General features: G+C 38.9%; 1 protein-coding gene and 1 long non-coding RNA gene across 3 annotated transcripts in view; one reads left to right on the top strand and one right to left on the bottom strand.

Moving 5' to 3' along the window:
* ABCB11 (ATP binding cassette subfamily B member 11) overlaps positions 1-23,185 on the bottom strand; it is a 79,582-nt gene extending 56,397 nt beyond the window's left edge. For both annotated transcript variants that reach the window (XM_065927891.1, XM_065927892.1), the window contains exons 1-8: positions 23,110-23,185; positions 21,624-21,645; positions 20,718-20,769; positions 19,697-19,935; positions 10,432-10,519; positions 9,043-9,176; positions 5,915-6,086; positions 1,910-2,034 (exon numbers count right to left, since the gene is read on the bottom strand). In XM_065927891.1, the coding sequence (XP_065783963.1) occupies positions 1,910-2,034; positions 5,915-6,086; positions 9,043-9,176; positions 10,432-10,519; positions 19,697-19,935; positions 20,718-20,769; positions 21,624-21,645; positions 23,110-23,185 (908 nt within the window). The remainder of the gene's footprint in view (positions 1-1,909; positions 2,035-5,914; positions 6,087-9,042; positions 9,177-10,431; positions 10,520-19,696; positions 19,936-20,717; positions 20,770-21,623; positions 21,646-23,109) is intronic.
* Positions 405-12,221, top strand: LOC136163462 (uncharacterized). The gene is made up of 4 exons (XR_010662243.1): positions 405-621; positions 1,941-2,080; positions 5,872-5,972; positions 12,087-12,221. It is a non-coding gene; the product is annotated as an uncharacterized lncRNA (long non-coding RNA).
* Positions 23,186-23,462: the final 277 nt, after the last annotated feature.

Below are 23,462 nucleotides of genomic sequence, written 5' to 3' on the forward strand. Positions count from 1 at the left end.
AAATGTTTAAAGCAGGCTACAATGCAGTGGTTTTAATCAATGATAATAAAATCACTCCAAACACAGAGCAACTGTAGGGAAAGAAAACAATCATATCTGTGTAGTTTCTAAAATTTGTTTCAAGCTGACATTGACAATGTATTGATAGATATTGTCTAAGCAAGTCTCATAGTTGATGACTTCTTGGATGAGTATGATGGGGCATTTTGCCCCCAGGAGAAAAGAATTTTCAACAAAAAGATTTAGACATGAGAGATCCAGAACTGCTGTTGCTGGCCAAAATCATCACATTATCTACCAACTGGAGCTGAATAAGAAAATACAGAGACAGAGCTTGGAGGACATAGAAAGCTGCCTTTAATTCTCAGCTGGCAGAGAGAGAAACATAGTAGGCTCAAGCCTCAAGAACTGTGACCCCCTCCATGAGGAGTCTAGGGGCTTATATAAGGTGAGGGCCTGCAGTCAGGAGCCAGTGGTGAGAAGCAAAGGTGTTAGGATCTTGTTCAGAAACATATGCTGGCGTCAGTAACCCAGTAATTGAGTTTGGCAGTTCCGTGGCTCTGTGGCCTTCTTCCTGATACGTAAAAAGAAGAGCTACAAGGGGAAGAGGTTGTTGCAAAGGTAAGCAAAGGATAATAGGTGTGATATGCAACTCTTGCAGAGTAAGGGGGCAGAAAAGCAAACTTAGTTATAAATACGCAGAGTTAGGAATGGTTAAAGTAAAAAAAACTAGAAATGTTCCGGTCTTCTTACTGTTCTCTTTATCTTCTTGTCCTCAGGAAAGAAAAAGAAAAAAACCCATTCCTTTTCTTTACTTTTCACTGCAACACTATTTGAGTTTGAATTCTTTTATTAAGTCATATGGTATGAAAGATAATACCTCTCATGGTGGAGGAAATGTCTATTGAAATTTTTTATGAGAAATAAGGTAACCTTATTTTTCCACAACCACAAGAAGCAAAAGAGAAAAAAGAAAACAGGATAATTAGATATTGTAAATCCTATTTTATTTTTCATTTGGTGAATTTGGTAGCAACTGAGAATGTGATCATGCTAGATCTACAACATATGAAATAAGAGTTTAATTAAGTTGGTGGCTATTTTATAGAATCAGTACCTAGAACCTGATAAACACTCAATAAATACTAAATAAATGGAAAAATAAACAAAGTCAAAGTTTTAATAATTGTGTTGTGTTGGCCATTTAGGTTTTGATATTCATTAACAGTTATTATCTCCTCAAATGATGGTCTATAATATATCAATGTCAAATTTTGTTTGATTGAATGGAAATCTTGGACTTCAAATGAGCATACAGTAGCTAAGTAAAAACATTGAATAAAAAGCTATTGAATAAAAATGTGCAGAATTGCATTTTAAATCTTGTAGGCTTTTCCTTAATGTCAGAAGACAGTGGTTCAGAGTGGCATGAAGTGTGTGTGGGATGTATACACACACATCATCAGAGTTTGACGTTAGTATCCAAACTAAAATGACTTTTTAAAAACCACCAACTACATCATCTTCAAAAACACAGAGCTAAAGGTTTAGGAGTCTTTTGTAAGTGTTTTCACCAATCTTATTACTTTGCATAGCTATTTCTTGAACAAAAGCTCCCTCTGGGTACCATAGCAAGGTGAATCTGCCACTTTATACAAAATGGGGGAAGATTCAGGGTAGTGTGCAGATCAACAAACTCCAAGGAAATGTCAGACATTTCAATTAGCTAGCTTTTTTTTCTTTCTTTCTTTTTATTTCTTACTCCCTTTTTATTTTATTTTTTGGCTTTGCTGCGAGTCATGTGGGATCTTAGTTCCCTGACCAGGGGTAGATAGAACGCACAGCCCCAGCATTGGAAGTTCGGAGTTTTAACCACTGATTCACCAGGGAAGTCCCTCAATTAACTAACCTTTCAACCTCTTTTTTCTCACCACCAAAAGCAGCCACTGTTCGGATAGATGATATGACTTCATCAGCAACTGAGCCGGCTTTGGCATAGGCCCTTAATTCATAGTCGGTAAATCTGGACACACTCTGAAATCCAAAAGAAGAAAATAAAATGTGAAGACCAGATAATTAGGTAAGTCACCTTGTCCCTCAGTGGTTCATTTAGCATGTGGTATGGCTTAAGACAAAACTAGATTCCTACTGGAACAGTGTTTAACAAAGGAAGAATTTGGTCCAAGTTTGAGCCATGTTAAGCCTCATCTGGGCTTTCCTGGTGGCTCAGCCGGTAAAGAATCTGCCTGCAATGCAGACCACTGCAATGCATGAGACCACCAACAATGTCAGAGACCACCTGCAGTGCAGGAGACTCAGGTTCGATCCCTGTATTGGGAAGATCCTCTGGAGAGGGAAATGGCAACCCACCCCCATATTCTGGCCTAGTAAATCCCAGGAATAGAGGAGCCTGGCAGACTACAGTCCACTGCGTCACGAAAGAGTCAGATAAGGCTTAGCAACTAAACCAGTACCACCACCAAGCCTCATTCACGGATGTTTATTGACATATCAGAATAATTCCATTAAAAGTCAGCTTCAAAAAACCTCTCACAGATTAAGTCCCAAATAGAGCATTTTGTGGGACCACAGTGTTTCAGTCATCATATTAATGATGTTTTCAAGTCAAATTGTCACATTTCATTACTATTGGCCAAAGACCATGTTACAGTTTACAAATACCAGATACAAAGACCACGGCCCATGCAGGCATCATATTGGTTAGAATACAGAATAAGAAAGAGGTTCTGAGCAGCCAAACACATGATACGATATGCAGAGGTAATTCCAAAGGAGAAAACTTCAGATAAATATTACACCACTTTGACTCTACCATAGGGGTTCATCTAACTAGGTTTGCTTTTCACAAAAGGAAAGAAAAAGACTTTGCACTTAATATTGAACAAGTTACTTCTTCTAAAATTGGACTTGAATTGAGTCCTAGTTAGAATCAACCACAGAAGAATTCCCTGACACAGGTTAAGAAACAAGAAGCAAATGTTGTGAAAGAGTAACTGACTCAGAAATCTAAAAAATACATATAGTACCCAGACTAAGGGAGTTTATATTCCAAGTTTTTCCAAACTTTTAGCAACAAAACTCTTATCAAACAAAATCTTAGAATTTTAGCATACAAGTAGTATTTTATTCCAGTACATTTATTTCACAAGATTGAAAAGGCAATAATAAAGGAAACCACTACTATTCAACATAGTTTTGGAAGTTTTGACCACATCAATCAGAGCAGAAAAAGAAGTAAAAGGAATCCAGATAGGAAAAGAAGAAATGAAACTCTCACTGTTCGCAGATGACATGATCCTCTACATAGAAAACCCTAAAGACTCTACCAGAAAATGACTAGAGCTAATCAATGAATATAGTAAAGTTGCAGGATATAAAATTAACACACAGAAATCCCTTGCATTCCTATACACTAACAATGGGAAAGTGAGAATACTTTTGTCAACATTAAAATTTGAATTCGGTTAGTATGGATGCCATTGCAGTTTTTACCACAATCCTCTTCTAATGTACTTCTGAAATATATAGAGGTAGCATGTTGTTGTTGTTTAGTTGCTAAGTTGTGTCCAACTCTTTTGAGACCCCACGGACTGTAGCCTGCCATGGGATTTTCCAGGCAAGAAAAATGGATTGGGTTGCCATTTCTTTCTCCAAGGGATTTTCCCAGCACAGGTATTGAACCTGTGTCTCCTGCATTGGTAGGCGGATTCTTTAACACTGAGCCACCAGAGAAGCCGATGGGTAGCATAGTAATGAGAAAATTAAGTAGTTGCAAATGTTATCAGTTTTTATTGTAAAATGAAAAGTGAAAATGTTAGTCAGTTGTGTCCAACTCTTTGCGAGCCCATAGACTGTAGCCTTCCAGGCTCCTCTGTCCATGGAATTTTCCAGGCAAGAATACTAGAGTGGGTGGACATTCACTTCTACAGGAGGCCTGCCCAACCCAGGGATCAAACCCTGGTCTCCTGCATTGCAGGCAGATTCTTTACCATCTGAGCCACCAGGAAATCACATTAAAGAATCTCTTAATACCCCAGCTAAACTGATATAGGAGCTTAAAAGATGCATATTGGCGATATCATGTTTCCTACAGTAAATATAAAAGTCAGAAAAGGCATACAAGACCCACAATCATTTCTAATATGTCATATATTGCCCCCTCCACATTTTTCTGATCTGCTTTTGAATTGAGCTTTGTAAAATTGCTCACATCATTTTACACAAACATGCACAGACCTGAATTCAAGAAGAAACCAATGTAGAACTACAACATTCCAAATTGGTGACATATTTACAAGAAGTTGAAATATGGTCACTGAGATGACAAGAGAAACTGTGCTTTGAGCCTATTTGAGACCAAGTAAGCCAGGCTATGTTATTGGTCTCCAACATGTTAAAATGTGACACATGAGCTGTTTGAGAGTGATTATCAATCTATGGTGGGTTTGAAGTAAGAGATTAAATACATTTAGAGGGGAAAAATGCTGAATCAAATGTTTGCAGAGTCCCCAACAACCCTCTGGAAAAGTTGAGGCTTTCCTGGAGTGCCACTGGAAAGCATTTGATAGGAAAAACTGTTGTAAAGCTTGCATGATCCAGTAGATTGAGAAAAAAATAAAAGCTAATATCTCTTTAGCAATTAATTCTGTGCCTGCTGCTGTGCTAAGTGCATAACATGGATAATGCCTTGAGTCATCACAATGACCTTGTGGGGTATTAACTTTGTTTTAACAAGGAGGAAACTGACATTTCACAGATTAAACATATTTTTCTTGAGCCAAGTGATAGAGCCAGGTGGTGGCCTAGTTAAGTAGAGTGAGCTCTTTACTATTGTCACTCTGTATAAGCTGGGATGTGTTTGAGTAATATAGCCAGTGGAGGGTAGAGAATATTTTGCTAGAAAATATAGTCATGGAGATTGGTACCTGTTGCTCAGTGATGTGAATATGTGTGCAGTTTTTCAAACTCTGTTCTTGCTTACAGCAAATTATTAGTGTGCCAGATCCCATGATGTGTTATCTCATATGACTGCTCTGAAAGTAAAACGAAATAACTTCTCAATCTTTGGGAGTGTTTTCTGGGGAGGGACCCCAAGTTCCTACTCCTACACTTTTTCCTGACTTGCACACCTGGGGAATGGAAACTGACTGAGATACTTCTCTGAATGGGTCAGATACCTCTCTGAAACTGATCACATGGGGTGGAGAACACAGTGTGATTGCAGAAATCTCTTGTATGTGCTTGTTACTGATGCAGGTATATTTGCTGGGTCTTTCTGAGGGAAGCATCCAAACTTGGGAGACCACAGAAGCCATATGTACACTGGACAGTGGGTGGGGATTTGGAATCAGGCTTCCATGAATTCGAATCCTGTTCTGTCTCTTGCTGGCTGTGCAGTTCTGTAAAAGTCCCTTTACCTCTCTGAGCCTCCGTTTCTTATATTTAAAATGGCATTAATACTTTATAAGATTGTTGTAAAATTATAGATCATGTCTATGAAGCTCCTAATAATGCCTGGCAAAATAGTAAATGTCCAGTTAATACAGTTATTATTGGAGGAGACCATGGCAACCTACTCCAGTATTCTTGCCTGGAGAATCCACATGGACAGAGAAGCCTGGCAGACTTCAGTCCACGGGGTCACAAAGAGTCGGACATGACTGAATGTCTAAGCACATTTTTAATATTACTAATATAATAATATGTATGTTATTAAAACAGTCACCTTTAATAATGAAATGTTATCTGATACTGAGTAATAAACAAAATAAATGAATATAGTGGTAATGATGTTAACTAAGCACACTCAGGAGAAGGGAAACAAGTTTCACATTTTTGGCTGTTTCTCAGTGCAAAGGTTTTCCCATGGAAAGAAGTGAGAAGACATTCTTACCAGACCAATGATGGCTGCTCCAATCCCAATGAGAGGGCTGACAGAGATAATAACCAAGGTCAGTTTCCAACCCTGGTAAAACCCCATCAGGAACCCAAAGATGCTCGTGGTCATGCGCTGAATGAAAATACCCATTTGGTCAGCAATGGCATCATTGATCTTGTTAATATCACTAGAAACAAAAGAGGCTTTGATCACTAAAACTGAATTTGGTCAACTCAAATATCTTGCCCAGAAAGTTTAACCTTTTTTTCCCTAAATGTTCCCACTTCTGTATCCCATTGCCCTTGGGAAACTTAGTAGCTTCTCATGTCTTGGAAAATTTGCTGTAGTGTGGGAGGTCATTAAGCCTCTCCCCTCATAGCCAAGAGAGTTTGCCTTTAATCCAGTTTTCCCAACTGATGTTCACTCAACATAGGCAAAGGCTTTTGGAAACCATCTTATTTGTCTCTTTTTCTTTCTCAACGTTCAAAAAACTAAGATCATGGCACCTGGTCCTATCACTTCATGGCAAATATATGAGGAAACAATGGAAACAGTGAGAGACTTTATTTTCTTGGGCTCCAAAATCACTGCAGATGGTGACTGTAGCCATGAAATTAAAAGACACTTGCTTCTTGGGAAAAAAAGTTATGACCAACCTAGACAACATATTAAAAAGCATAGGCATTGCTTTGCTAACAAAGCTATGGTTTTTCCAGTAGTCATGTACGGATATGAGAGCAGGACTTACAAAGAAAGCTAAGCGCTGAAGAATTGATGCTTTTGAACTGTGGTGTTAGAGAAGACTCTTGAGGGTCCCTTGGACTGCAAGGAGATCCAACCAGTTCATCCTAAAGGAAATCAGTCCTGAATATTCATTGGAAGGACTGAATGTTGAAGCTGAAACTCCAATATTTTGGCCACCTGATGCAAAGAACTGACTCGTTGGAAAAGACCCTGATGCTGGGAAAGATTGAAGGCAGGAGGAGAAGGGGACAACAGAGGATGAGGTGTTTGGATGGTATCACCAACTCGATGGACATGAGTTTGAGCAAGCTCTGGGAGTTGCTGATGGACAGGGAAGCCTGGTGTGCTGCAGTCCATGGGGCTGTAAAGGGTTGGACATGACTGAGTGACTGAAATGAATTGAACTGAAAGCTAACATCCTGGTCTGACATGAAGAACCCTTGTTTCCTTTATATATGGCTAAATCTTTTCAGTCTCAAAGTTCTACTCACATACCACCTATTTCATAAAAATTTACATAATCCTCCAGGAAGAAGTATTATCTTCTTCTCGGTGTTTCCATAGCAATGTGATTAATCTCTGTGTATGCTTAATGGTTTAGTCATAACTGACTCTTTGCAACCCACTGAACTATAGCCTGCCAGGTTCCTCTGTCCATGGGATTTTTCAGGCAAGAAATACTAGAGTGGATTGCCGTTTACTCCTGCAGGGGATCTTCCTGACCCAGGGATTTAACCTGTGTCTCCTGCGTCTCCTGCATTGCAGGCAGATTCTTTACCTGGTGAGCTGTCAGGGAAGCCTCCAATCAATCTGTATACATGTTTTCCTGTATGTGTATGTAATTATTGCTTCTTGCTTATAGGTAGTATAGAAGAGTGGTTAACAGTCCTGACTCTGGAGCCAGACTCTGATTTTAAACACAAGCTCTTCTCGAGCAAGTTACTTAATTTTTCTGTGTCTCAGTTTCCTCATCTATAAAATGTGGATAATAACAGAACCTACCTCAATAGGTAGCAATGAGGATTAGTTAATATATGTCAAGTATGTAGAACAGTGCCTAGCATATTGTAAGTGATCAATATATATTAGCTCTTATTATTTGCTATGTAAGTTCCTTGAGATCAGGAGTTCTGTGGTATACCTTAATGCCTTGCACAGGGTAAGTGCTCCAGAGTATTGGTTGACAATAATTACATTAAATTCATATTCCTGCAAACTTTCCATAATCTCTTGTCCAGATGGAGCAAACAAGGATCAGGACTTAATAGCAAAAGGATCTAAGATATTACATGGAGATTAGACAATTGTATTCTAACAAGGATAAGTATCTATTCAAAGTCAAAATAAGTAAAGGCAGAATCAGTGCTGGAGACTAGGGATCCCGATATTCAGTCTGCTTTTATTGTCACTACACTGCTAACTGTCTTTCACGGGACCTCAAATTTCAATAAGATTCAACAGTTCTCATTACTCAGGGCTTGGATCATTCAAAAATTACACGGGGTTGAGGGGTACTATTAATGACCCAAACTAATATTTAGGTATGGGCTTTGTGGGTGGCTTAGTGGTAAAAAAAATTCGCCTGCCAATACAGGAGATGCAGGTTCAATCCCTGGATCAGGAAGATCCCCTGGAGAAGGGCTTGGTAACCCACTCCAGTACTTTACCTGGGAAATCCCATGGACAGAGGAGCCTGGCGGGCTGCAGTCCAAGGGGATCACACAGAGTAGGACATGACTTAGTGACTAAACTACGACAAAGTGTTTAGAAATAAACTGGATTTAAATTCGGTTTTCAGGTTTTGTTGTTTTTTTTTTTCCAGTTTTCAGTTTAAATCTTTCTCAAGCTATTTTGAATTTTTTGCTTTTGTTTTTATGTGCAGAAATTACATCAACAGACAAAGCAAGATATTAATCATTCATTCTGATTGCATTGTTTTCCTTATGGGGACAGAGATTGTGACATCCCTGTTTCTCCTTTCAAGGCCAGATGACCCTACTTCTTTTGAACTGTCTTCCATAATACTTCATTTCTAATATTTTAATCAAGGACCTACAAACCAAACTGTCATATCCCAGCTTTCAATTTTTAATAGTTATATTTGATAAACCATTATCTATGAAAAAGTCATGCTTCCTATAAAAGCCCAACTTAGACAAAATGCAGCAAGAAGAACTGAAAATGTTTCTCCAATTGTCATTAATTTAGAAACAAAAGTTTCATTAGAGAAAAATCACACATCCATTAAAACATCCTACCAGGGATTTACCTGGCAGTCCAGTGGCTAAGATTCCATGCTTCCACTGCATGGTGCACAGGTTCAATCCCTGGTCAGGGAACTAGATCTCACATGTCCTGTGGTGCAGGCCAAAAAGAAAAAAATCCTTCCAGCCACTTACTCAGAAAATCTTGTATTCAGCTCTCCCACTGAATTGCAGTCAAACCATCCAATTTCCATCCTCATTATGCTCCTAAAGTAAAACTTTCTCATTTTCTGTATCTGACGAGCTGCAGCAATTACCCAAAAGCATATCTGGAAATGGAGCAAGGAATGTTTATCATTGTGATAAGAACAGGCATTAATTCCTTCTCTTTTCATTAGAAAATACTTTCACTAGAACAGCTGAAAAAAAGGGAAAGTAATTCACAACATGCCTCTTGTTCAGAACTAAGGTGTAAGCTCTGACATCTGCAGTTGAGAGTGGAGACAAGTGGAACCCTGTGAACAGGGAAGCCAGAGACTTGAGTTTGAATCCAGCTTGACTACTTCCAGAGTTAACCTTATTAACTATCACTCTCCTCATGTGTAAAAGAAGGCTTATCACACCAAAAGTAAATTATTGCTCTTAAATCACTAATTTTGCATGCCACTTCCAAGTAAAGTTTTCTCCTGAGAGGCCTGCCAATAAGCATGCATGCCAAGTTTTCAACCCTGGAGGAGGGCATGGCAATCCACTCCAGTACTCTTGCCTGGAGAATCCCATGGACAGAGGAGCCTGGTGGGCTATGGTTCAAAGGGTCACAAAGAGTCAGACATGACTGAAATGACTTAATATGAATGCTGCAGTTTTCAAGCTCTTGGACAATGATTTTCAGAAAAATGTAAGACAAAAATTATGACATAAGCAGGGAATCTTGCCTACAGTTTCCCTCCCAAGCAAAAGAAGCCTGTCATTAAAGCTTTAGTGCCAGGATAGTGGGGAGGGGTGGGGGGGTGAGGATTAACTCATTTCTCTTTATAACTAAAACTAACTTCCTGGAATTCATAAGTGAATGAAGAGTAGGGGGAATTTATTATTTTCTTTACATGAAAAGGCAAAAGATAAAATGTTTTTCTTCCTTAGTAAGAGTTAAATAACACCAAGCCCTCCCATAACTGAAATCTAGAATATGGGTTTGATTTACAGAATTTGGGTTGGATTTCAAGAGAAAAAAGAAAGTCAAGCTTGCTTTCCTCCAATTCCCCACATCTGCTTTCCACAGGGACTCAGCCTCCCTGTATGAACACATCCTCCACTATTTCTGAGTTTAGAAGAGAGAGTGAAGCAGGGAGGGCAGGGGAGGACAAGACACTGAAGCTGAATGTCTATTCTCTACCTCTCTACGCAAGTGCCCATATCCTCCTCCCCAGCTGAGAGGAAAAATTCTTTCTCATCCTCTTCATCCCCCTGAAATAAAACTGTAGCCCTTGGGGCTTCTGAATAAATTTAAAGAACACATTTTGCATTTCACTGTCATGTCTTTGAACCCAGATGTTGATCTATAAATAAAAGGCAGGTGTCACTAACTTGAAAATATCCTGTGACAAGCACTCCAACAGCGACGCCAGCATAGTAACTGGCAAAGTTGACCATTTCAGCTTCAATGTCCAGAAACCTTTAAAAGAGGGGAAAAAATGGTAAGATTTACAGGTAGGATCTAGCTACCAAAGACTGGCTTTGTGCATACAGAGGATTTTAAAATACACATATTGTATATTTAAAATATATGCATTGTATGTTACATACATATTGCAAATAAAATGGATAAAGCATTTTATCTGTGTAGAATTACAATCAATCCAAATCCCCAAACAGACCTCACGGTACCCATCATAGCAAACATGCCTACCTCCTTCGTGTTTACAGGTAGAGATGTGAGGGTTGCGTAGTAATTAATAGGCAGCTGTGGGAAGACAGGGGACCCTAGATGGCAGCTTAGAGCTCTGTCCACTGAGGCCCCTTTCACTCGTGGTCATTACTAGTGAAAGCACAGTCACAGCTGGAGAAGGATTTCAAAAAGCCAGACCAGTGTCTGCAAAGGCACTGGTAGAGAGATGTGTGCTGTAAATCATGCAGGAGACGTGGGTTCAATCCCTTGGTTAGGAAGATCCCTTGGAGAAGGAAATGGCAACCCCTTCCAGTATTCCTGCCTGGAAAATCTCATGGTCAAAAGAGCCTGGTGGGCCCACGTCTCCTGCGTTGGCAGGCAGATTCTTTACCGCTGAGCCACATCATCCCATAGGGAGAGAAAAACAATTTCTTCTCCAAGTCTTTCTGCTGACCACAGCCCAGAAAGCTTTGCTCTCTAGGACAATCTCTAAGGTTGAAATCAAAGAACTTGTGAGGAGGCAAGAAAGCTATACAGCATTTTCCCATCACAGCTATCACATTGTGACACAGGGTTTGGAATTGGCAGGGGCAGGAAGAGGAGAAAAAAATGATTCTGAAGTTGTTTTCAGGAAATAAGTTTTGTCACAGGAAAATTAACACATTGGTTGATGATATATCTGAGTCACGGAGAAAAACTAGATATGCATTTCTTTAGAGAATCAGAAAGTAGCATCTTTAGCCTAGATGTTCTTATTCTACCAGCTTTCTGCTATCTATCAGCCTTCCCTTTTGACCCAAGTTTGAATTATTCTCGCCCTCTACTGAATTCAGACAAAGTATTTAATTATAATTTATTTAATTCACAACAAACTACTATCCCATGGCAAATTTTATTGCCATTTGCACTATTATTCAACATTTTTATTGAATATATTTATTTCGAGTATATTCATGTTTCTCTTGCTAGTAAACTGCGAGTAACTTGAGAGAAAAGACTGCTTGCTTTCACTGCTGAGGCCTGATACAATACCTTACACATAGTAGGTACTCAATTGTTTCTAGATTTTTCTTTCACTTGAAAAATACTAAAGAGGAAGGAAACAACTGCTTTAGTCTACCTTCTGACAGTCTCCAAACCAGCTAATATGTCTGTGTTTACCACATTCCTAATTTTTCATGATGACTTAAGGGGACTCCCAGAGTGAACAAGATCTAGAAAATCGTAAACTTATATACAAGTATCCCCAATCAGAGGCCTTTCCAAAACCGAAATACCTACAAAGATACAGTGTATAACGTAGTATTATGAGTATTATGTATATTGTCACCCTGCTTATTTAACTTATATGCAGAGTACATCATGAGAAACACTGGGCTGGAGGAAGAACAAGCTGGAATCAAGATTACAGGGAGAAATATCAATAACCTCAGATATGCAGATAACACCACTCCTATGGCAGAAAGCGAAGAACTAAAGGGCCTCTTGATGAAAGTGAAAGAGCAGAGTGAAAAAGTTGGCTTAAAGCTCAACATTCAGAAAACTAGGATCATGGCATCCAGTCCCATCACTTCATGGGAAATAGATGGGGAAACAGTGGAAACAGTGGTTGACTTCATTTTTCTGGGCTCCAAAATCACTGCAGATGGTGATTGCAGCCTTGAAATTAAAAGATGCTTATTCCTGGGAAGTTATGACCAACCTAGACAGCATATTAAAACGCAGAGACATCACTTTTTCAACAAATGTTCATTTAGTCAAGGCTATGGTTTTTCCAGTGGTCATGTATGAATGTGAGAATTGGACTATAAAGAAAGCTGAGTGCCGAAGAATTGATGCTTTTGAACTGTGGTGTTGGAGAAGACTCTTGAGAGTCCCTTGGACTGCAAGGAGATCCAACCAGTCCATTCTAAAGGAAATCAGTCCTGGGTGTTCATTGGAAGTACTGATGTTGAAGCTGAAACTCCAATACTTTGGCCACCTGATATGAAGAGCTGACTCATTTGAAAAGACCCTGATGCTGGGAAAGAATGAGGGCAGGAGGAGAAGGGAACGACAGAGGATGAGATGGTTGGATGGCATCACTGACTCAATGGACATGGGTTTAGGTGAACTCCGGGAGTTGGTGATGGACAGGGAGGCCTGGTACACTGTAGTTCACGGGGTCACAAAGAGTCGGACACAACTTAGCGACTGAACGGAACTGATGAGTAAAGATTTCTAATGTATAAATGAGTGCATACTCTTGGCTTTCTGTTTGTGAAATAAAATTTGTGTGTCCCCAAAACAGAAAACTATGAGCATTTGTCAAAAAGTTTTACTTAGATTCCCTGGGATGCACTTATTCTACAAACTATGTAAGCAGAGGTGAGAGAGTGCCTGTCATGAAAAATGCAGCTGCCAGTCATGGACGAAGGGTGCTGAGCATTGACCCAGCTGTGGGATTTACTGGAGCAAAGTTCAGGAGAATTGCATCACTGTTGAGGGGTGTGGATAGGAACATGTGTGGTTTGTGGTTCTTCTCACTCGTGAGGCACCCCAGAGATGAATCATTAACTCAGTTTTATTTATTCTGGGAAGAGTCATTAGAGTTTTAAAGACTATTTTGGAATATTTCTGGGACAACAGGGCAAGCCTGTCAGAAAAACTGTTAGGAAGGAAAACAGGAGATTGACTTGGATCCTTTGACTGCACATCAAACTCTTTACCATCTGCCTGGTGGAAAACTATCATGATTATAAAATCCTAGAAAATATTTTATAAAGTTTAAAATTGATTTGAGTGTCTTTCTCTTTAACAGCAAAACTGACATATGCCTACTTGAGTAAATTAAGATTACCCTGACACATTTGTCAAAGAGAGAAGAGAGGAGAAAAATATCAATTAGAGGGAAAAGGTAAAATAGATGATATGAGGATTCTTGAGGATTTTACCATGATATTAGGATTCTTGCCTTGCTTTTTATGAAAAATAAGATAAATAAAATTGAATCACTCAATGACCCTGATGCTGAGAAAGACTGAGGGCAGGAGGAGAAGGGGGTGATAGAGGATGAGATGGTTGGATGGCATCATTGACTCAATGGACATGAGTTTGAGCAAACTCCAGGAAATAGTGAAAGACAGGGAAGCCTGGTGCACTGTAGTCCATGGGGTCACAAAAAATCAGACATGACTTAGCAACTGAACAACAGCAATGTATACCAAGGTTTCAGATGTACTAAAGCCTTAGGTTTCTCATTGAAGATACCTAGGAGATCTTTATGACAAGATGCGTTGACTCACCAGAAGCTCTCCTTTCACTAGGGTTTTTATGAACTGTAGGAGTTAATAGGGGTTCTTATGGACTGTAGACTCAGTAGCATTGACACTTTAGAGCAGGTCCCCAACCTCTGGGCTGCATACGGGTACCTCCCATTAGCTCAGTGGCAGCATTAGGTTAGAAACAGTGTACAATAAATGTAATGCACTTGAATCATCTCGAAACCATCCTCCCCACACCCAATCCATGGGGAAAAAATGTCTTCCACAAAATCAGTCCCTGGTGCCAAGAAGGTTGAGGACTGTTGCATTAGAGTGAATATCAGTGGCAATCCAACTGGTAGAAATGCATGCATATCCTACTTCCAAAATATCAAAGGGTCCATATTCCTCAATGCGTGAGACATTGACCTATGGACAAATGATTTATTACTAGGTAAAGTTGCTTTATAGAACACCCTCACACTATGCTAGCACATTGCCAGAATGGCTAATGCAATTGTGAGATATATTACAGAGAGATTATGCATGCCCGTTATCTAGTGTTCTCCCAGTGGTAACATCTTGCAAAACTATTCGACATTATCACAACCAGGATGTTGACTTCGATACAATGAAGAGCAGAATATTTTCCTCATTCAAAGATTCCTTATGTCACCCTTTGATATCTACACATATTTCCATCTTTCTCACATTTCTGGAGACCAGAAGTCTGAAACCAGTTTCACAGGATTGAAATTAAGGTGCTGGTGGTGATGCACTTTCTCCAAAGGCTCTAGAGGAGAATCTGTTTCTTCCTCTTCCAGCTTCAGGTAGCTACAGGGGTTTCTGAGCTTGGGACCTCACTTCAGTCCCTTACAGGCACATTTTGTCTCTTTTTCTTTCTAAAGTCAGATCTCCTTCTGCCTCTCTTTAGTAACTGTCTTTAAAAAATACTCGTGATTGCAGTTAGGGCTCACCTGGGTAATCCAGTATAATCTCCCCAATCCCAAGATAGTTTAGTTAATTATATCTGCATAGACTCTTTTTCCCATACAAGGTAACATTCACGGGAATATTGTAGATATCTTTGGGGGCCATTATTCAGCCTACTGGAGCTACAGTCAGTGCTTCCCAGGTGGCTCAGTGGTAAAGAATCCACCTGCCCATACAAGGAGGTGCAGGAGATTCAGATTCAACCCCTGAGTCATGAAGATCCCCTGGAGGAGGAAATGGCAACCCACTCCGGTATCCCTGCCTGGAAATCTCAGCTCATAGGGTGGCAAAGAGTCAGACACAACTGAGCATTCATGCATGCATGGAGCTACAGTCAAGACATAGATAATAACAAGTGTTGGTGAGAATGTGAAGAAACTTGAACCCTCGCACCTGTTAAGTGTTAGTCACCCAGTCATGTCTGGCTGTTTGTGATCCCATGGACTGTAGCCCACCAGGCTCCTCTGTCCATGGAATTCTCCACACAAGAATACTGGAATGGATTGCCATTTCCTTCTCCAGGGGATCTTCCCAACCCAGGAATCGAACCCAGGTCTCCTGCATTACAGGCAAATTCTTTACTGTCTGAGCCACTCGGGAAGCTCATAAAATGGTACAGCCACTTTGAAAAATAGTCTGGAAATTCTGCAAGTGGTTAAACATATAATTAACATCTGACCCAGTAATCCCCTTCCTAGGTATCTACTCAAGAGAAATGAAAACATATGTCCATAGGAGACCATGTACACAAACGTTCGTAGCAGCATTTGTAATAACTGAAAAGAGGGAACAACACAAATGTCCATCAACTGATGAATGGATAAACCCACACATTATATCCACATAATAAATGTATTATATTCATACAATGAAATGTTATTCAGCAATTAAAATAAGTGAAGTATTAATTTATGCTATTAATACCGCATGGATGAACCTTGGAAACATTAGGCTAAGTTAAAGAAGCTTTCACAAAGTCCCACATATTGTACGATTCCATTTACATGAAATGTCCAGAATAAGCAAAGCTACAGAGATGGAAAGTAGATTAGTGGTTGTCTAGGGCTGAGGGGAGGATGGGGAACTGGGGAGTGAAATTTAGGTGATAGTAAAATAACAAAAATGTTCTAAAATTGATTGTGGCGATGAATAAATAGCTCTGTGAATATACTAAAAGCCACTGAGCTGGATACCTTAAGTGGGTGAATTTTATGGTATATGAATTAAATCCTGATAAAACTGTTTTTCAAAGTAGATGGTCTTCAGTGTCTAACTTCAAAATAGTACTTGAGTGCATAAGATAAATGTATATTGCTAAGAAAATAGACTGAAATCCAAGAGGGAGTACAGACTTAGATTTCTGCATCAACACATCCATGCCGAGTAGGTAAGGACAAACTTCCCAATGGCCATGGGTCCTCCAAGGAGCCCCTTATTATTTTTGTCTCCTGGTATTCACACTCCTGTGTAGTCCTCTCCCAAATTACACCAGAGTTGGTCTGTGTGGCCAACAGAAAATAGCAGAAATGATGGTATGTCACTTCCACAATTAAGTTATAAGGTTTGTAGCTTCCATTTGAGTTTTTACACTTTAATTGAATTTTTTTTTTTAAAGTAAACTGAATTGTGATTTTTTTTCTTCTTTCATTCTGTTACCTTATTATTTGACTACTCTGAGCAAATAAATTCTGAGAAGCTAGTCAGAAAGTCTAAAGTTCTGCCATCCTTCTCAGTCTTATTCACTCAGCCATTTGGAAGGCTTCAGCCTAAAATTCCATCAAATGGATGATAACTGATATGTTGAAATCAATATAATGAAAGAGAAAAATCAGTTCCTACATTGTACATGCATGTTTATGTTGATAAGACCATTGAGTTTCTTGTATAGTCCAAGACTAGCACACTGATTATAGTAAGTGGAGACATTGTACTTTTAATGTTGTACTTTTTCCAAGAAAGAATCTGTGAAAGAGTTGGGTAATTTTGGAGGCACATTCACTACTTACTGGTAAGAAAACATCCCCTGCCTCTCTTCTGTCCCACCCAAGTTCATTTTCACAGTGATCTTATCACATGAAAGCTAAACAAACATTTATTCAGAATACTGCTCGTTAGCAGTATTCTTGTCAGTGACCATAATAACTCACATTTTCTTCAGTTTGAGCTCCTGGTAAAGGCCTAAGAAAGGTGTGGTCTACACAATTTCAAATAGCCATATGAAAAAAATTTTTTAAAAGGACAGATATCTATTTACATGCTTAGTATCATGTGAATTCAGCCAAAGCCAAGGAATTTCTGAAAGCCCTTATTTGCTTTGAACGATTTGCTCACCTTCAAGTGTATGATCCAGTAAGAATCAATAAAGTGTGAATAATGGGTATGTGCTAAGTTGCCCCAGTTGTGTCTGACTCTTTGCGACCCAATGGAATGTAGCCCATCGGGTTCCTCTGTCCATGAGCTTTTCTTCAAGCAAGAATGCTGGAGTGGGTTGCCATTCCCCCCTCCAGAGGATCTTCCTGACCCAGGGATTGAACCCACATCTCTTATGTCTCCTTTGGCATAAGAGATAGGTGGGTTCTTTACTACTAGTGCCACCTGGAAAGCCCAGTGAGTAATGGGTAGCCATCCTTTCTATCAGATGCCAGTGATGCAGACATTAAGGGCATATTCATTCTTCAGTTTATCTAATAAATATTTATCAGCACTTGTTATCTTGAATATGTCTCAAATACTGGTCCCTCTAACATTCATTTCCAATTTTCAAGGCATTATAGGATATACTTTCAGGATCTTTCACTTGAAGAGTTTATTTTCATGAGTGTTATTAATTCATTTTTTTCCAGTCACTCAATTGTGTCTGACTGTTTGCAACCCCATGGACTGCAGCATGTCAGGTTTCCCTCTCCTTCACTATCTCCCAAAATTTGCTCAAACTCACGTCTATTGAGTTGATGATGCCATCCAACTATCTCATCTTGCATCATCCTCTTTCTTCCTGCCCTCAATATTCCCAGTATCAGGGTCTTTTCCAATGAGTCAACTCTCCTCATAGGATGGCCAAAGTTTTGGAGTTTCAGCTTCAACATCAGTCCTTTCAATGAATATTCAGGGTTGGTTTCCTTTAGGATTGACTGATGTTATTAACAATTGGGGTCTTTTTACATATGTAAGTCTGAATGGATTTTTTTTCCAAAAGGGTAAGTGATTAGTTCACATTTTGTAGTCATATCACTCTGTTAATATCAGTTCAAGTCTTCTGTTCTCCAACATAAATAAAAGAAAATAAAAGATTGTCATTGTGAATTCCCTGGGCGTCCAGTGGTTAGGACTCTGCAGTTATACTGCAGAGGACTCAGGTTCAATCCCTGGTTGGGGAACTAAGATCTTGCAAGCCGCATGGCACAAGTGAAAATATTTTACAGACTATCATTGAAGACAGTCTCTCTTTTATACAAATTGTTATGTTACTTCCAAATTTAGAAGAGAAATATACACCTTTATATGTTGGAAATTTATTTCTTATGAGTAGGCTTATTTTTTAAGGATAATTCTGTACATTGTATGTTGTCCTGTACTTTTCTGTCAAGTGCTAACCAGTTTATAACTACATACTTATCTGCATGGTCACTGATTTCATGATGGTCTCCCCAATTAGACGTGAACTCCACAAAGATAAGGACGATTACTCATAAGATACCACTGTAGTCTTTATGCTTACACATTTTCCTTGTACATAATTGGTGTTCCAAAAATTTTGGTTGAATGAGTAGATGAATGAAAGATGCTAGCAACAAATATTATGGAAGAACATTAGTAATTTGGAAGGATTTGTCATAATCTGGAATCAAGCCTATAGAAAAATTTATAAATGGTGGAGAAAAATATGAATCACTTGAGGGAGCCATTCCAAGTGTTTCTCTAGCCAGGATGTGCCCTGCTCTTGATTCTTGAACCTGAGTGAGTTTATATGTGAAAATGATCTTGCTCTGGCCCTGAGGCAGCATGAGACAGGCTGCAAAGTCCATGCTATGACAGTGAGTCAACCCTGGGTATACTACAGACTCACTGATTACGTGGCAGCCTGTCGGGCTTATCACAGACAGAACAGGAGCACAGTGAGCTCTGGCTAATTCTGCATGGCTGTCTTCTGTTCATAGCACCACGTCACTCTTTCACAGCGACTCAACTGCTAATTGAGGCCAGTGACCCCTACTCCAAGTTCGAGAGCACAGGAATGATGATATTCCCATTGTAGAGAGAAGACTGGCGGTCAAGTGGGTCATCAGCCACAGCCACAGAAGCTGAGGGACAAAAGAGAAGAGGGGAAAGAAGGAAAGAGAGAAGGAGGAAAGAAAGAGGGAGGAAGGGAAAAGGAAGTCTCAGATATGAGAAGTGACAAGGACTCAAGTAAAATTTATGAGTCACCTTCCAACAATATTAAGTATCGACAGTGTCATCCTCAAGCCTACGGTCTACAAAGTGTGAAATTTGGGTATGTATTTAATGAGAAATTTCCAATTCTGTATTTTGTTGTTGTTGTTGGGATTTTAAAACTCACTGGAATAAGAAGAACTTCAGGGCAGAGTAATTTATAGAATTATGTGTAAATTTATCTTTCTGTTCGCTCCATGTTAGATACCACTCCAGGTCCTTCCATAAGGTTCTCTTTACACATTTTGAATTACAATCTAAGATATGAGCAAAAAAAGTAAAAACAATAGCAGCCTACCCGCAGCGTGTCCCATTTGTCATATTCTGGTTGAGGGAGTCATTTGTCCACACTATGGTGTTATTCACACATGCTCTTCCAGGGATACTGAGTTCTTGTAATTCCATGTCATACTCAATAAAAACATCTGTCATTGTGCCAAAAATGAGTAGCACGCCTGGATAGGCTACTCCATGGAGAAGTGCACATAAACTTCCCACAGACATCAGGCAAATGTCAGTCTTTGAAGAAAATCGAAACTTGAAAAACAAAGGATTCAGAGATCATCTATGGGTGAAAAGCAGGAGAGGTAGGAGGACTATTTAATTTTAGTTACTAGATTCTGATAAATAGTATTCAACACCAAGTCTTAAGGGAATCGTTTTAATTGAAATGGAGAGTTCTCACTAACACTGAAATAAACAGTGTATGAATTATCTAAGTCATTAAACTCTTACATTGTTAACTCATGTTCTTTCTTTCCTAGTCTCTTAATTCATTCTCTTTACCTCAAGAGCTGACTTTAGTTCTTAGCTTTTCATCCCCAGCTTATGGGGGAAACAATCACTGACCCTGATGCTATTGCCATGTAGATTCTCCATATGGCTTATTCAGCAATAGTAGAAATTGGCTCCCAGAACTGATACTGATAATGAAGAGCATCTGCTTGTGCCCAGAAATGTCTCTATTTTGCAAATTTGAAGAAAATACCTATACTATGGAACTTCTAAAGGCATCATAAGAATAAATACGCATAACATGATTACTGTGACAATTTTTTTTTCCTAAAATGATCACTAGGGACTTAGAGATTATTTTCTAGAACACCTTTCTGATCTACCAGATAGAATTTGTGTGTTTAATCAGCAATGGATTTCTAATTACTAATCCACATGTTGTCACATAGACAAAGTTTAGGACTGAAAAATTGATCACTATAGTTAATCACCTGCCAATATGACTAAAAAATCAACATTTTCCCCACAATCTGAACAACTCACAGTTGCAAAACCTATGCCATTAATCAGCATAGTTTTATTACCAATCGAAAGAAGCCAACTTGACTGCTACCACCTTTCTTCTCATCTTGTAACCTGAGGAGAAAAACATGGGGATTTACAGACCATCCTTTCTAAAACAATGAGAAATTCTCCCTAAATTGTGATTTCATTCGTCATTCTTTAGTAAGAATGAAAGCCCCCACTGGCTGCGAAATTCTACTTCACTCCACCTGAGCCACCTGGCCTTTCTGCTGACTTTCATATGCACCAAATCTGTTCCCACCTCTGGGTGTTTGCACTTGCTATTTCCTCTCACCGAAGTGTTCTTTCTTCAGATAACAGAGTGGAGAACTCCCTCACCTCCTTCATACCTTCTCTCATAAGTTGCCTTTTCAATGGGCCATCCATGGTCAAAGTCTTTGAAATTTCAACTCTCCCCCCACATCATTTCAAATCTCCATTTCCATGTTTATTGTTTTTTCTTAGAAAGGGGATGAGAAATTATCATTATCTACCATGCTATATATTTTATTTATCTATGGTGTTTACTATGTCTCCCTCACTAAAGGAGAGAATTCTTAAAGGCATGTTAAGTTCCTCAAGACAGAGATTTTTACCTATTTTTTTTTTCTTTTCTATATCCTCAGAAAACTCCTCAGCGACCATGAAATCTTACATGTCCAACTTTTCCTCTGCTTGTTTAAGTCAGAAATTCTGTGGGGTTCTTGGACATACAGGGGATATTTGAACCTAATCCAGAAGGAATATTCCCAAAGATTTTGAAATCAAATTATAGTAATGTTTTAAAGAGAAAAAGAATGGATTATATATACCATTTTGTAGGCAGTGCAATGTATATGAAAATATTGTTTCGGCTTTGTGTCTTTTATGTGAATATTAGGGGAATTATTTGGAAAATGTGTTACATTGTTGAAGCAGTCACTTACTTTGATTTTTTATCATTGTTATCTGTCAGGATAAAAACAACACATAAAGCAGTTAATAATAATGACAAAATGAAACATAATCATTAACAATTTTGCTCTGGAAAAACATTTCTATGATTATTTTATTCATGGAACAATACAAAATAATCATTTGCTTTTTCACCTTTCTCTCTCTTCTTCTATATTATAGAAGAAAACACTCTTTCACATATAAGACTGCTGCCTTGACTACATTTTCTCCAGAAAATGAGATCTTTTTATCTTCTGAATGCTAACTAAAGACCAAAATATGTAAATTAGTTACAGAAAAATCTGATTTTTTTGAACTACCAAATAAAATGAATACTTATTTATTGTTTGGTTTTTTAGAAACATCAGAATTTATCTACTTAAAGTACAGGCCATAAATCAACCAGACAATAAGATGTCATTGACACCCCTGTGCCTTAGAAGCCATAGAATTGAGCCACATATTACTTTCCCCAGCACAGGTCAGAGCAGATGGAAGGGAAGAGGTGAAATTGGGGGTTCAGGGTAATGGGTATAGGGAAGCCATAGGGAAAGGTACCCAGGATTTTAATGTCAACCATCGTCATAGGACAGCACATCCTGGTTCCCCTGGCATTTTCGTTTCATTTCATTCAGAGTAAAGAGGCATTATAGAGTAGATAAAGATTAACCTCTCATATTTGGGAATCAGAACTAGGTTAGGATTACAGCTCCTTTAATCATTAATCATGCAATCTTTGTCAAGCTTAAGACAATGTATCTAAGTCTCAGTTTCCTTTTCTATAAAATGTAAAATCATAGGACTTTTGAAGATAATAATAGCATAGAATCATCTGCCCTTAGCACACTCTAGGTACTTGTGCTGTGGATCCCCATCCACTTTACCTCACTCTGGCCAACAGTGTCTTTGTACCATTCCTCTCAGAGAGCAATGCTCACTAAATGCATATTACTACAATCAATTATAACAGTATATGAATAAAGGTAATAATAATGAAAGTATTGAAAGTGTTAGTCACTCAGTCATGTCTGACTTTTTGCAACCCCATGGACTGTAGCCCACCAGACTCCTCTGTCCATGGAATTCTCCAGGCAAGAATACTGGATTGGGTAGTAATCCCCTTCTCCAGGGGATCTTCTTGACCCAGGAATCAAACCCAGATCTCCTGCATTGCAGGCAGATTCTTTACCATCTGAGTCAGTGCTAAAACAACCCAAGTCTATCCAGGGAAAAATTATTTATAGTGAGATGCTTTCACTCTCCTAGGATTTATGCATTCTTACCTAGCACTCTTAGCAGTTATATTACATGGATTCTCAAGAGAAATACCCAGGTTATGTAAGAAGAATATGAGGTAATAGTTCTACTTATTATTGCTGAATTTTCTCTGCTCCTTGAATATCTTCACTAGTTTGTTCCACTTTTGTTTTCACCTTTTTTGTGTACAAGAGACAGTAAGATAAAAAGGCCACTTACATGAGCTGTCTGACTCAAAACCATGATTGTCCTCTCCAAATTTCTTCACACTGCGAAGAATTACTGAGTCAGACATAACAACTGCAGTTCACAGAAAAAAAAAAAGAAAAAAAAAAACCCTAGAAAATAAAAGAAAAGAGTGATTGCAGAGGGAGACAAGATGGCGAAGGAGTAGCCAGATGTGCAGTACATCTCTCTCCATGGATACATCAGTAATACACCTTCAGATGCAGAAGATCTTGCAAAACACCATCTGAGAGCAGACAGGGGTCCCTGACCACTGGAAAGGAATATATAGATCCAAACTCAGTAGGACAAAGGAAGGAAGTGGAAAAGAGGAGAATGAGCAGGAC

The sequence above is a fragment of the Muntiacus reevesi genome, chromosome 3 (genome assembly GCF_963930625.1).
Source record: "Muntiacus reevesi chromosome 3, mMunRee1.1, whole genome shotgun sequence".
NCBI lineage: Eukaryota > Metazoa > Chordata > Mammalia > Artiodactyla > Cervidae > Muntiacus > Muntiacus reevesi.